Source organism: Lissotriton helveticus, chromosome 4_1 (genome assembly GCF_964261635.1).
Source record: "Lissotriton helveticus chromosome 4_1, aLisHel1.1, whole genome shotgun sequence".
Lineage (NCBI taxonomy): Eukaryota > Metazoa > Chordata > Amphibia > Caudata > Salamandridae > Lissotriton > Lissotriton helveticus.
The window spans coordinates 100,569,850-100,585,815 of NC_136063.1; the positions used below are offsets into that span (position 1 = coordinate 100,569,850).

General features: G+C 48.5%; 1 protein-coding gene across 5 annotated transcripts in view; it reads right to left on the reverse strand.

The window, feature by feature from the left end:
• Positions 1-15,966, reverse strand: part of MROH1 (maestro heat like repeat family member 1) — a 2,054,050-nt gene that overhangs the window by 515,764 nt on the left and 1,522,320 nt on the right. For all 5 annotated transcript variants that reach the window (XM_078686516.1, XM_078686513.1, XM_078686514.1 and 2 more), the window contains one exon: positions 3,879-4,033. In XM_078686516.1, coding sequence (XP_078542642.1) covers positions 3,879-4,033 — 155 coding nt within the window. The remainder of the gene's footprint in view (positions 1-3,878; positions 4,034-15,966) is intronic.

A 15,966-nucleotide genomic window follows, 5' to 3' on the forward strand; every position in this document is an offset into this window, starting at 1 on the left:
TATCATTAAACCTAAGTTTTTTACACAGTTTTGGCATTTCACTGGAACATAGCTTATTTTTGCAATTTTTTGTAATTTCAACCTCCTTCCAGTTAGTGGTAGAAATGGCTATGAAAGTAATAATGGATCCTGAACAGCTACACATTTCAGAAATATAGACACAATTCTGAATTTAGCGAGGGGTCATTTGTGTAGATCCTTCAAGGTTTTTTCATAGAAACTAAGTTGTTGAAAATAAGAAAATTTGAAACCTGCAAATTCTTCTAAGTAAGACAGATTTTTTAAAACAATATACCGTTACATCCACGGGACCCTTCTGGTTGTGGCGATATATAGGACTTGTAAGTTCACCAGCAACCATTTTGAATATAGCAATTCATTTGGTAAAATATAAACAGCGAAAAATAGGTATGAAAGATACCTATGTATTTTCGGAGTGGGAACAAAATATAGAGTTTGGAAACAGTAGCTATTTGCACACCTCCAAAATTGTTGGTACCCATACTGGCATCTAAATTATAGGATTTTTTTTAAGTGACTTCTTTTTTTACACATCGACTTAAATTTGGAAGGCAGAAATGCATCTTAAGTCAATAGGTAATAACAGTTGCTCTACAATTCTGCGTTCCCCAAAGTCTCCCCATAAAATCAGTACCTCACTTGTGTGGGTAGGCTTAGTGCCCAAGCCAGGAAACAGCCCAAACCACAATGAAGACACTCCACATTTTTACAGTCTAAATAGAACCTTTTTTTGCAAAGTGCCCGCTGTGGATTTTCAACCCTAGCTCAGCCAGCACCTAACGAACCTTAGCAAAACTATACTTTTTTAAAACTAGACACCCAGAGGAATCCAGGATTGGGTGACTTGAGTGGCTCTCACCAGGTTCTGTTGCCCAGAATCCCTTGCAAACCTCAAGCATTGTAAAAACAAAAACACATTTTCCTCAAATTTATGTGATGGAAAGTTCTGGAATCTGAGTGGATCCACAAAATTCCACCTATCCTGCATTCCCCAAAGTCTTATGATAATAAAAGTGCCTTACTTGGGTGAGTAGGCCTAGTTTACGTGACAGGAAACAACCCAAAACACAATGTGGACACACCACATTTTTACAGTGAAAACAGTCCCTTTTTTGCAAAGTGCTTAGCTAGGGATTTTGAACCCTAGCTCTTCCGGCACCTAGAAAAACCTAGCAAACCTATACATTTTTTAAAACTGGAAACCCAGTGGAATCCAGGAGGGGGTGACTTGTCTGGCTCTCTTCTGGTTCTATTAACCAGAATCCTTCGCAAACCTCAAACATTGTGGGAAAAAACCCATCTTCCCCACATTTCTGTGATGAAAAGTTCTGGAATCTGTGTGGATCCACAAACTTCAACCCACTGAGCATTCTCCGAAGTCTCCAGATAAAAATGGTACCTCACTCGTGTGGGTGGGTCAAGTACCCGTGACAGGCATGGGCCCAAAATGTATTGAGGAGACATCAAAACGACCCATTACACAATTACCTGGCTTTATAAGGGGGGCCCCTGGGTGTTTCGTCAATTTTGGTGATTTGTACAGCTAAATATGAGGTATGCAGGGGATTCTGGGTAGGAAAACGTAAGGGGAACCATGCAAGCTATACCTCACTGGACCCCCCAGGGTGTCTAGTTTCCAGAAATGTGTGGGTTTGGTAGTTTCCTCTAGATGGCTGCAAGGGCAAGGAGAAAAAACATGGTGCCCCCCCACTGCAATACCAGGTCATTTTATAATAGGTATTTTGAGGTTTCCAAATGACGTGGCCCACCAACGTGAGTGAGGTACCATTTTTATCAGGAGACCTGGGAGAACGCTGGGCAGCAGGAAATTTGTGTCAGCCCACACAACTTTCCCAGACAGAAACTGGAGAAGAAGGGGATTTTTTTCCAGCTAAATTTGATTTGCAGGCAATTCTGGGTAGGAATTCTTTGAGGGATCCACGCAAGCCATACCTCCCTGGACTCCTGGGGGTGTCTAGTTTTCAGAAATGTGTGGGTTTGATAAGTTCCCTAGATGTCAGCCGACCCACCGGCCAAAAACTCAGGTGCCACCCTTGCAAAACCAGGTCATTTTGTGATAGATAATTATGATGTCTCCACAATATGTTTGGGCAATCGGGGCTATCGCCTAGATATGCCAATGAGGGGTGGGGTGGGGGCATTGGTATGCCCATTCAGGGCAGGCCCTACCCCTGAACTAAACCCTGGTGCCTAGTGGGGAGTGATCAGGGGCTATTGCCCCCATCTGCCTCTGGGGGGGGGGGGGTAGGGCAGAGAGGTTTTGGTAATTTTTTTATGGTGGGAGCATTAAATAATCCCTGGTGCCTAGTGGTCTTTCTGCCCCCCGGGGATTAGAGGTAGCAGAAAGTCTTGCCTTTTTTGGGGGGGCAGGGAGCTGGTTCGTCTTTTTTATCTTTCGATGGCGAATGCTTCAGCATCAAGGGGGTATCATCTCGGTTCAATCCCGAACCGGAAGGCTTGACTTTGTTTTGGTGCGGATCCGAAAGCCGGGGAGTTGGAATCAGAGTCTCGGTGTCAACCATGGCCTAATGGCAGTGGTGACCCAAAAGCATTTTGCGGGATTGGAGTGGGTTTCGTGGGCAAAGGGACATTGGCACTCACAGCACCCTGACCAGATGGAACATCGTGGGAATTGAGTGGCCTCCATCTCATCTTGTTCGGCCTCTTTGCAGAAAATATCTGGAGTTTCTTCAATAGACTGTTGCTGCATGTCTCTGCGTCAATCAAGAGGGTCTCTTAGAGTCTTCTTCAAACGCGTCGCAGTCTTCCTCTTTATGCTGCTGGGAAGGATAAAGATTACAGACCTTATAAAGATTGGTGTGCGGGATTTTAGAATGTCACCTAGAATTGGAATGATGTCCGTTCCATCGGCAGAAGACTGGATGCAGGATCTTCAAGTGGAAACGGAGAAGAACGAGGCCTGAAGGCTGCGGTCAGAGTTTTTATGGATAATAAAAGTTTTCTGAGGTTCTTAGACATATAGAAGTTAGTAACGCGATGGAAAACAATACCGGAGAGGGTAGAGTGAATTGCAAACCGAAGGGATCCAGATTGACAGTTTCGTATCGCAGCAATACACGACCGAACCTGGCGCCGGAAAAAAACATTCTAACAATGGAGTCGATGCCATTTCCCACTATCACCGAAAGGAGTCACCTTACCTCGTGACTGCAAAGACGTCTTTGAACTTGCAAACATACGGACCCACCAATATATGGCAGGAGTATGCAAAGCATGTGTATCTACTGCACACATGCCTCGAACAGCACAGGTCCAATCAACAAAACCTCTCGAAAGAGGCCAGAAGACAGCCTGAGGAACTGCTTCTCTGTATCCATGTTACAGTGTGGAAAAGAAGGAACTGACGTCCGCGCCAGAGGGGATATATAGGACTACACTGACGTCCAAACTGGAGGAGATGTCATCAGGGAATCATACGATGCCATCTCCTGGCATGTAGAGTTACTGCTGAAAAATGTCTGGATCTAGTCTGAGTCCTGGGGAGAATTCAAAATCTGAGTCCAGATGTCTCTTTGTGTAAGCCTGCCTGCTCAGAAGCACAGCTACCCAGGGTTAAGCTAAGGTTTAACAAATAAAACCTAACTGGTACTCAAGGGGATGGTAAGTGTATTACACAGTGAGGTCTCAACTACACCATATAATACACCACATTCCTCTCACAGCCCATATGGTTTCTAGACTGGGAAATAAATTATAGGCTAATAGGACACTACAAGAGCAAATGAATAGAAACTGCTGACAGATACCACAATTAAAATAGACCAGAAGCTTTTATAGTTAAGATAGACTTTAATTCTGCACGATGTTCTACAAACCTGTCATAAGGCAATGAGCTGGTAAGGAGGCTACCCACAACTGCTGTCCTGTGCTGTGAAGCAAGGATTAACACTAACTGCACAGCTGCCTTTTTTACATGCTCTTCAGTGGACTTCTGCAGCTCTTCGTGAATTCGTGCAATGATCTCGGGCACCTGAAAGAGAAAAATCAAACCTGGAAGTCTTGCAAAAACTAGACACAGAATGGGCATGTTTGTTCAGGTTTAAATCTGTAATGATTTTTCTGAGAAAGACTATCTAACTGCAGATTCCTAATCTTATAATATTCCCAGGGGATGGACTGGATATGTAAACTCTTCAACAGTATCTGTGTATGCCGGTGGGTGGCATCAGGCGTCTCCAATTTGAAAGTGACTTGTGCGGTGTAGGAGAGTGGGGTCTGCAATCCTATGGTCACCCCAGATTTTTGCTTTCCCTGGCTGTGGGCCTGCTAATCAGACCCACAGCCTAGCTGTTCTCTCTCTAAATTGACAACCATGTACTTTAGGTGCATTTACCAATTGGTACTGGGCCACCTTATCAGTCCCTGTACAGTGTACCTTAGGTGCCCAGGGCATAGGTGTACCCAGGGCCTACCAGGGGCTGAAGCATGTAATTATGCCAATGCCATCTGGATCCTGTTCCATTAAACGGCTGTGAGGCTGCGTTTTTTAAGTTGGCTCTCCAACCCAAAGTCCCTCTTTCAGGTCTACTAGTATATCGCCCCCCAGGTTTTGGCAACGCCTGGCAGTCACAGCTCTCCGAACTCATAGCCTCGACCTTATCTACTTCTAACAACTTTTTTGTCATTGGCGACCTGAATGTTCATTTGGACGATCAAAATGACAATCTGGCCTGCAACCTTATTGCAGACCTGGCTTCCATGAACCTCAGCTTATCTAACAAGGGCTCCACCCATAAAGGTGGTCACCTTTTAGACCCAATTTTCTCCAACAGTATCCACGTAAAGTGTTCCGCAGCGGTGCCTATCATCTGGTCCGATCATTTCTTAATTATATTCACTGTCACAAACTATGTGAACACACCCACTTACAAACCTGACACCAACCCGCAGAAAGGGGATTTGAAAAAATTCGACCCCATTGCTTTTAACAACATTTTATCTGATCTTAAGCCAGAAAACATATTTGCGTCCAATGATATGGATGGGATGGCCAGTGCTGCTAACGACTGGCTCTTAGAAGCCCTAAATACCTGTCTTCCCATCACCCACAGGAAAGGTATTATCCATAAAGCCCCCGCGCCCTGGTACAATGAGACGCTCCGCTTACATAAATCAAAATGCAAGAAATTAGAACGTTTATGGAGGAAAGACTACTAACTTTCATCGGGCACCGCATATAAAACTGAATTGAAATGTTATCATAAGGCGTGTGCTACAACCAGAGCCATCCACGTCAACAAATCCATAAACCAAGCAATAAACAAATCAAAAACCCTATTCAACGTGGTGAAGGAGCTCGCGGGTTCACAAACCACGGCAATGCCTCCTCAGCTTTCCAATACGAAATGTGATGAGCTTGCCCAGTACTTTATTTCCAAAATGACAAATATACATCAGGACATCCTCGCTCAAAGCAAAACCCATGTTTCCTCCACCTTCCCTCAGACTAATAACGTGGCTATAAACACTCCTGGGTCACCTCCGCCTCTATTGCTGGCTTGGCCTGACCTCTGCCCGATAACTCTCTTAGAAATTTTGAACAAAATCAAGTCAGGATCCCTGCTAGACCCTTTGCCCGCCCCGATTCTACGCTCCCTGAACTCTTTGCATTTAGCCACCATCTGCAAAATGTTAAACAACTCACTTGATACTGCTACCGTTCCTAGCTGTCGGAAACATGCCATGGTCACCCCGCTCTTAAAAAAGCCAACAGCTGATCCTAAAATATCCGCCATTTACCGTCCCATTTCGTTACTACCGGCTTTTTCGAAAGCCCTGGAACGCCACATCCATGCTCATCTTTCAAAATTTGTAACAGACAACAACCTGCTACATCCTTCCCAATCGGGATTTCGCCCCGGTTTCTCCACGGAGTCGACCCTGCTGGGCGTTACGGATAATCTGCGTCTGCTCTTGGATCGAGGAGAAACAGTTGCGCTGATCTTACTCGATCTCAGCGCAGCTTTTGATACTGTGTTACACAGTATCCTTCTTAAATCCCTCGCTGCCATTGGCATTGGAAACAAAGCATTGGACTGGCTCGCATCCTTCCTGTCTAACCGCACTTTTCAGATTTTCTCCAAGTCATCGTCCTCTAAGTGTCATCCATCCACTCATGGGGTACCCCAAGGGTCTATTCTTAGTCCTCTTCTTTTTAATTTATATGTCACACCTTTAGTTTATGTTGCACAATGTTCTGGATGAAATCTTTTTTCTTATGCCGACGACTCACAAATTGTTTTTTCACTGTCTCAAACTGATCCCACGGCTCTCTCCCCTCTGCAAACAGGACTCTGCAAAATATCCGAATGGATGAACGACAACTTACTCAAATTAAACAGCGGAGAGAAGGAGGTTCTGATTCTTGGCAACAAACCTGATCTCTGGAACCTGAGTCACTGGCCAACTACCATGGGTCCCATCCCAATTCCATCTGAACAAGTACGTAATCTGGGTGTAATTCTTGACAGGGGACTATCCATGAAAGATCAGGTCAACAGAGTCACAGCTACCTGTTTTACCATTCTACGTTGGCTGAGCAAAATCTGCTGGATGCTCCCCAAAAACACCCAGAGATCTGTTGTGAATGCCTTGGTGACCTCCAGATTGGATTACGGCAACGTGCTCTATCTGGGGTCCTCAAAGGCCGTCACACGGCGTCTTCAGCTGGTACAAAATGCTGCAGCTCGGCTTCTTTGTGGCGGTCATAAACAGGACCACATTACAGAACGCCTGAGAGAGCTGCATTGGCTTCTGGTTGAAAACCTGATCAAATTTAAAGCTCTATGCTTTATGCACAAGATCAAAATCGGATCAGCACCCCTCTACCTTCAGTCCCTTGTCAGCCCCTACCTTCCTACTAGTGTTCTCCGTTCTTCATCCCTTCATCTTTTTAATGTACCTAAGTTCAAACTTACCAGAATGGGCGGTAGTTCCTTTGCGAACTTAGGACCCAGACTATGGAATTCCCTTCCGCTGGCCCTACGGATGAAACACTGTCACATGCGATTTCGCAGAGCGGTGAAGACCTGGCTCTTCAATCTCTAAATCTTCTGCCTTATGTTATTGATCTGTCTCTTAGCGCCCGGAAACCCTAAGGGGTAGCTGTCGCGCTTAATAAATTCAATTAATAAATAAATGCCACCCCTGGCTGGCCATCCAAAATAGACACAACTGGCTGCACGACAGCTGGGGCAAGGTGGTGTAATCACCCTTTGCTGTAGATATAGTATACCTATATCTCACCCTAAAATGGACACATATACTCCTATCAGTCACTCCTATGGCAGGCCTTATCAATCCTGAAGGCAGAGTGCTTGGAATTATGTGAGATGGTGCTCTGGCATGAGCTGAGCCCGTCTGCAGCTTGCGGAACCAAGTCCTAATAGCTGTTCCATGATAACGCTATACCATATACTCTTAAGTGCATTATCATCCTCGCGGTTAAATGCTAACTTTGGTATAGCATTATCAAAACATGTCGAGTAAGGTGTCATACGAATTGGAATACTACCCCCTCGCCAATTCTGGCGACGGGGGTAGCATTCCACCCTTCTAGAGGGACACGACATGTATGTAACTGTGAACCCCGGTTAAAGTTAACTCGAGCCTTGGCATCACAAAATGGATGCTGCCACCACAGACACAAGTCTGACCTCCTGCTGCTGGGAGTCCTTCCAGCGAGGGAGGCTTGGACAAAGGGTTTCCTGCCTTGGGAGGTGCTAGCACCACCCCAGACAGGATTTTGTGTATTGGGTAGGACAGGCCTGAAAGGAATGAGACATGCCTGGGGCACACAAGGTGCCCTGTGCATACACCGGTTCAAACCAGTTGCTGGGGCATCCCTGCCCCAGCTCTGGCGCAAAACCGGACAAAGGATAGGGGGTGTAACCACCCCCCTTCCTGGTCCCACCCAGGGGAGGGACCTAGTCAGTAGTGCAGCCCCCTTTAGGAGAATAAAGGTAGGAGCTGGTCCTATTCCAAATTAGATTATCCTGAACAACTTTACAAGAAGAAACTCTGGACTTCGACGTTCTGCTCCACAGAAGACTGAAGAATCTCCCTTGTGGGCAAGGAGTGTCCATCCTGCAACTGTAGGCACCATCAAGCGTCTTCACTTTGTCGTCTTCCCTTGAGGATCCAGACTTCAGAGCCCGACGAGACCCGGATTCCCAGACCTCTCCGACCTCAACCTACATCTGCAGCACAGCTGAGATCCGTGGGTGCGACGAGACACGTGGGACCGGCCATCTTGAAAGAACCTGCACTTCGCTTTCAGCACGACTCCCGAGGTAAACTCGACCAAGTGCTTTGGGGATTGAGAAGCCCCAGCCCCGAGCAGCCCCTGCACCGAAGATCAGCCCTCCAGCATCCACGAGATCTGCTTGGGGCCCTTCTGCTTGTTTGCTGCTCGACGCGTTGTCTGGTCACTTGCCGGCTGGCTAGTGACCTCCTAGACGACAAACCTTGAAATCTTCACTGCTGGTCTTGTTGCTCCAGACTGGCCCTTGCTCCCTTCCAAAAGAGGAGCACCCCGGACAGCCCTAGTCCGCACCAGACGCTTTTTCCACTCACCGCGTGGGTTGCCTTTGCCAAGGCCTGTTGACGCCGATTCAGGAACAGACACCGCCGACAGCGAGAGCCTGCGTGGGACAGCTCGTGCCTCCATCCTGGTCGTCGAAGACACCTCCTGGTCCACGTGGCTGCAGAGTCAAGCGTCCACTCTTCACATGATCGCGACATCTGGTTTCTTCCTGGTTCCACTCCAGTCACTGGCTAGTGACTTTGAACATTGTCCCCTCTGCTTTCAGGTCTTCAGCTTTCCTGATCCACCCTTGGATCACACCGGACATCTTCCTCATGGTCGCCTGCAGCATCTTTTCTTTCAGGCTCCATTGACTTCAACGCAGAAACCTGACACGACTTCGCACCTATGCACCCGCAGCCCGTGGGTGAGGTAACGAGAGCATTTCGGTGCTCAAGGGTAGCTTGACTCTCCTAGTGTCCAGATTCACAGTCGTTTTAGTCCTAACTAGTCAGGATTGTCCGTACTCACCTTTTTCTTGAACTGTACTGTCAATAGACGTTGTTACGCATCCCGCGTGTGAGTTCACACTCTGCACCCACGTCCTGTGGGCCTCCGTTTACTTACCTAAGGTTAGGATAGCGTAGTCCCAGCGGTCCTACAGCCCTGGACAGCTCCATTTTTTCTATCGACTTTCACATTCCATTTACTTAGTATATGGTTTACCGTGCCCCTAGGGCACCATTGTAATTTTGTGCAACTTATCGTATTTTTCCTAAGAGATTGTCATGTGCTTAGCCCTCTGACCTCATAAAGAGTTCAGAGGTGTTTGTTATTAATAAATATATTGTTTATTTTCATAACAACCTGTGTGGTGTCCTTTCATCTGGTATTCAAGGGGTTATATTGTGGTAAAACAGCTGGCTTCACATGCCAAAAGAGTTTAGCCTAAGACTGCTTTGTCCATGCTACCATTAGGATAGCTAGTCTATAAGGTTGACTTACAACCAATCACCATAAGGGTTGTTTGGACTGATACAAGGTGATCACTAGAACTAGTGTACATCATATATCAGGCCAACTTCTCACATGCGGTGCCTAAATAGGTGCCATATCCTCGTGCCAACGCCAATTTCTTTTGACTATTTCAGTGGCTGATACGCATAGCCACGACTGACCAATGTGTGAGCTGTGGGCAGAATCTAACATGGGCTTGGGGTGAAGAGACCATTTCGCAGAACAGGGAGGATGGGTGGGTCGGTGAAGAATCTGCTGTTAGTCTCTACCAGAAAAAGGGTTACCAAAAGTAACTAACTTGTTCTTCCAAGAGAAACTTTGAGCTGCAGATTCCTTACCTTAGAATGGATACCTAAACAATACCTCCCCGTAGGTGGGTAAGCACGCATACTCAAACCAGAAAGACCTTGAGGATCGAATGGGCAAAATGCCTGTTTCGATGGACGAGACTGTCCAAGTAGCAGTGCTTTGTGAACGTATGGAGTGATGCCATGTGGCAGCATGGCAGATGTTCAGGACAGGTAGCCCATGTGCTCACACATTAGAAGCAGCTTTGACCATGGTGAAATAGACCCACAATCCCTCAGAAGGTTGCTTTATAGCTACTTTATAACAGACTTTGATAGAGAGTTCAATCCATTGAGAGATGGTCTGTTTTTGCACCACCTTGCCTTTATTTACTCCAGCGAACCAATAAACATCTCATCAACTAGTAGGTGCCCTTTGATGTGATTGACGTAAAAAGAGAGGGCACTTTTTGGATTCAAATGATGGCGTCTCTCCTCTTCCTTAGAAAGAAGAGGCGGGGCAAAAAATGTGCAGTAGCGTGATGATTTGGCAGATGTGGAAAGGCGGCACCACTTTCAGTAGAAAGGAGGCACACCTAAGAAGAACTAGCATGTCTGTATAGAAGCTTGTGTATGTAGGTGTAACTGAAAGAGCTTAAAGTTTACTAACCCTCCTGGCCAATGTAAAGGTCACCAAGAATAATGTCTTAAGGGTCAGAAGCCACGGAGGACATCTATGCAGGTGTTCGAATGGGGAATACATAACCATCAGGACAAAACTGAGGTCCCAATGGGGCAGGACAAAAAGGGCAGGAGGGAACATGTGTTGCAGGGTCACACTTTTGTCAGATGTATTACAGAAGCAAGTATACCATTACCATGGAATACCTTTACCACACATACCTTAATAATAAAAAGACAAGTATATATCAGGTAAGAGAAAACTATGTGTATATATATATTACCTTATCAACCCCTAAACTCAAACACCCCTAAGCGCTGAACACACCCTTCCCACCCAATACCCCTACCCACCCTAAAACCTAAAAAAACCCTTACCACCCAATACCTCTACCCACCTTAACCACTAAAAACACCCTGACCTCCCAATATCCTTATCCAGCCCTAAAAACACCCTTACCAGCCTATACCCTTACCCACCCCATAACACTCTTCCTTACTCTAATTTCTAACACACACATATATAATGTATTTATTTATTTATTTTAAGGGAGTTTCGCCTGATATATACTTACATTACATAAGTGGTAAAGGCACATGCACGATAATGACTTGTGTGGTAAAGGTAATGTGTGGTAATGGCTGCATGATAATGCGTGGTATTGACAGTGTGGTAAAGGTTGTTTCACCGTTTGTCTGCCCTGGCATTCAGAGATCCCGCCAGGTGATGCACGTCCAGGAAGATTCTTACGGTGTTCCAGCCAAGTCCACAGGTGCAGAGTCCCCTGGACCAGGGCCTGCAACATGACCCCACCCTGAATCTTACATTACCACACATGCGGAAGTGTTGCCTGTGAACAGCTGAACCAGCCTTCCCTACATGGAAGGGTGGAATGCCTTGCAGCTCCAAAAGGTTTATGTGGGGCATCTTCTCTGCCAGAGACCAGAGTACTCTGATCTCCACCTCCCCTAGGGGGCCACACAATCCCAGTAGTGATGCACAAGTTACTACTTGTGTAACGATATATCTGTAAGAGACATTAGTTAGTGATAGATTCCTTACCTTAGAATATCCCCAGGCGTCAGACTGGATCCGGAATTTTTTTGCGTAGCAGTACCCTTGCGCGTCAGTAGGCTTTGTCTGCGGCTCCGCGTCCGTTGTCGGCGTCGTGGGCGCCATGATGACATCGTCGGAGTACTTAGACGCCGCCTCCGCGTGCTGACGTCAGTTCTTAGACACAGCTTTTCCGCGCCAGAAGCGCTGAGCCATGTTAAAAACCAACACTGGTGCCATTGAAACTAGGGCCCTGAAAAAGGATGACCTTAACCCTAGATATCGGTTCACAGAACGGGGAGGATGGGTGGGTCGGTAAGGAATCTATCACTAACTAATGTCTCTTACAGATATATCGTTACACAAGTAGTAACTTGTGCATTTGAAAGAGACACGTTAGTGATAGATTCCTTACCTTAGAATAGATACCCCAGCAAATACCAACCCCGGTGGTGGGTCTGCGAACCAATAATCACACCAGAAAGTCCTGGAGGACAGAACGGCCAAAGAAGCCATCCCCTCCGGACTTGACTGTCCAGGCAATAGTGTCTTGCAAACGTGTGCAGCGAGGCCCACGTAGCTGCCTGGCAAATGTCCTGCAAGGGCACTCCCCGGCCCAGGGCAGTTGTAGTCGCCGTGGCCCGGGTGGAATGAGCCCGCAATCCAACAGGGGGCTCCTTTTTAGCCAAGGAGTAACATGCCTGGATACACAAGATGATCCACCGAGAGATGGTACGCTTGTGCACCGCTTTTCCCTTCTTAGCGCCCACGTAACCAACAAAGAGTTGGTCATCCACCCGGAACTGGCGTGTGCAATCCAAGTAGAATGAAAGCGCACGTTTTGGGTCCAGACGGTGGAGACGCTCTTCCTCTTTAGAGGGATGCGGTGGCGGAAAGAAGGTGGGCAAGGTGATAGGCTGCCCGATATGGAAGGCCGTGTCAACCTTGGGCAAGAAAGACGGCTTAGTACGCAACACAACCTTGTCCGGATGGACAGAAAGGAAAGGGGGTGTACATGAAAGAGCCTGGAGCTCACTCACTCTCCTGGCAGAGGTGATGACAACCAGGAAAGCAGTCTTCAAAGTAAGAAGACGGAGAGGACAGTTGTGAAGTGGCTCAAAGGGAGCGCACATCAGAAACGTAAGAACCAGGTTCAAGTCCCACTGAGGCATCACAAACGAAACAGTAGGGAATGTGTGAGTGATGCCCTTTAGAAAACGAGTTACAATAGGGGACTTGAACAAAGAAGGTTGATCAGGCAGCCTTAGGAAGGCTGAAAGGGCAGAAAGGTAGCCCTTGATAGTGCCCAGAGCAGAGCCCTGCTGGGCAAGAGAAAGAAGGAAGAGAAGAACCTCAGCAAGAGGGTCCACAGCCTTTGCTGTGCACCATGCCACAAAATTGTTCCACCTGCAGGCGTATACCGACTTTGTGGCGGGACGCCTGGCTGCCAGAATGACATTACAGACTTCAGGAGGCAAGTCAAATGGCCTCAACTGTCGCCGCTCAATCTCCACGCATGGAGGTGGAGACTGGACAGGTTCGGGTGGAGGACCGTCCCCTGCTGCTGCGACAGAAGGTCCTCCCGAAGAGGCAGACCAACCGGGGGATCGACTGACATACTGAGTAGCTCTGGATACCAGTACCTTCGTGCCCAGTCCGGAGCCACAAGGATAACTTGGGCCCGGTCTCGCTTGATCTTCTTCAGCACTCTGGGCAGAAGTGGTATAGGCGGAAAGGCGTACAATAGAATGCAACTCCACTCGCGACGAAAAGCGTCTCCGAGCGAGTGCCGCCTTCGAAATTCCAACGCGCAGAACTGATGACATTGCGCGTTCTCTTCGGTGGCGAATAGATCTAACCAAGGCTCTCCCCACTGCTGTAAGAGGCCTTGCGCCACGTCCGAGTTTAGACTCCATTCGTGATCCATCATGCACCGACGGCTGAGTTTGTCCGCCATGGCGTTCAGAGAACCTGCCAGGTGTTGAACCACCAGGGTCACGCCCTGATGTTCCAGCCACTGCCAAAGGTGCAGAGCCTCCTGGCAAAGGGTCCACGACCCCACCCTGCCCTGTTTGTTGCAGTACCACATGGCAGTGGTGTTGTCCGTGAACACCTGCACTACACTCCCCCGAAAAGAGGGGAGGAATGCCTTCAGTGCTAGACGAATCGCCCGCATCTCCAGAAGGTTGATATGGAGCCGGGACTCCGCCGGAGACCAGAGGCCTCTGATCTCCGCCTCTCCCATGTGGCCTCCCCAGACCTGGAGGGACGCGTCAGTCACAACTACGTGCTCCGGTTGGGGAAGGGAGAGGGATCTGCCGCTGACCCAATCGCGGTCAGTGAGCCACCACTGCAGCTGTCTCGCAATGCCCTCCGAGATCAGGACAAGGTCGGATAGGTTGCCCTGATGCTGGGCCCACTGAAACTTCAGGTCCCACTGCAGAGCCCGCATCCACCACCGGGCGTGATGCACCAGAAGGATGCAGGAGGCCATCAGCCCCAGAAGCCGCAGCGTCAACCTGACCGAGACTCGGGACAAAGGCTGAAAGAGTGGAATCAGAGCCTGAATGTCCCGCTGTTCGGGAGGATAAACCGGAAACTGCGCCGAGTCGAGAACCGCTCCGATGAAAAGGAGCTTCTGAGAGGGGCACAGGTGTGACTTCGGCACATTGATGGAAAACCCCAGCAGGTGCAGAAGGTTTGCCGTCGTCTGGAGGTGGCTGACGACTGTTTGGGGCGAGCCCGCCTTCAACAACCAGTCGTCGAGCTAGGGGAAGACAAACCCCTAACCTGCGCAGATGAGCTGCGACCACCGCCATCACCTTTGTGAACACCCGTGGGGCGCTGGTAAGGCCGAAGGGGAGCACAGTAAACTAAAAGTGCTCGTGGCCAACTGTGAGAAGTTGGCCTGATGTGCAGTGTTCACTATTCTAGTGATCACTATATATCAGTCCAAACAACCCTTATTGATGATTGGTTGTAAGTCAACCTTATAGACCAGCTATCCTAGTAGCATGGATACGAGCAGTCTAAGGCTAAGACTCTAGAGGGCGTGTTAAGCCAGCTGTTTTACCATCACATTACCCCTTGAACACCCAGTGAAAGGACACCACACAAGTGTTATGAAAATAAACAGTGTATTTATTAGAATGACAACAACCCTGTACTCTTTATGAGGACAGGGTGCTAGGCACACAACAAAACTCTTACGAAAATACTTAAGTTAGCACGTTATACACAAATGCCCGAGGGGCACGAAAAACCATATACTTTAAAAGTGGAATGCGAAATTACTAGCAGGTAAGTACAGTACTAATAGGCTTTGGAATCGCTAGGACTTGACTAGGGAATCGTTAGATTACTTCTAGGAGACCTAGGGGACTCGGGTGCAGAGTGTGCACTCTCACGCGGGATGCGGGACAAAGTCTATGGGAGCTAGTAAAGGCAAAGTTAGTGTTCACGGGCGAACCCGACCTGGTAGGAAGAAAACGACAGTGGATCCTGACCCTAGGATAGTGAGGCTATGCCGAAGTTACCTAGCCCAGGGGCTGCAGCTGCATAGGTCTGAAAAGACGTCGGGGATCTCGTTGCCGGACCAGGAGCCTGGAAGAGGGAAGTTGCTGGCAGGCGACCAGTGAAGGAAAGTTCGATGGATCCAAGCCTGGATCAAGGAAGAAGAAAACCTGAAAGCAGAGGGGACCAAGTTCTTGAATCACTAGCCAGTGATTAAGTGGGCACCAGGATGGCACCGGGCGAAGTCACCTCGACTAGGTGAGCGGGCGACGCTGGCTCTGCAGATCTCACGGACCAGGAGGCGTTGTCGGCGACCAGGATGGCGAGGCGAGCTGTCCCACGATGGATGAAGCTGTCGGCGTCGAAGTTACCCAGGATTGGGCAACAAGCCTTGGCTAATTCAAGCCCACGCGGTGGACTCAAAATGGCGTCTTGAGTGGACCAGGAGGGTCCGGGGTGCTCCTCTTTTGGAAGGGAGCAAGGGCCAGCCTGGAGCAACCAGACCAGCAGCAGAAATGTCGTCGGGCGTCGTTCAGAAGGCCACAAGCCAGCGGGCTAGTAGCCAAACAACGCGGTGAGCAGCAAAAAGCAGAAGGGCCCCACGCAGATCGTGGAGATGCTGGGAGGCTGCACTTCGGTGCTGGAGCTGCTCAGGGTCGGGGCTTCTCGGACCCCAAAGCACTCACCAGGAAATTACTCGGCGGGCTTGCTGGAAAGAAGTCGTGCAGTCTTGAAGATGGCCGGTCCCTCGAGGTCTCGTCACACCCACGAATCTCAGCGTGACTGATGATGCAGGTAGAGGTCAGAGGTGCCAGGGAAGCCGGTTC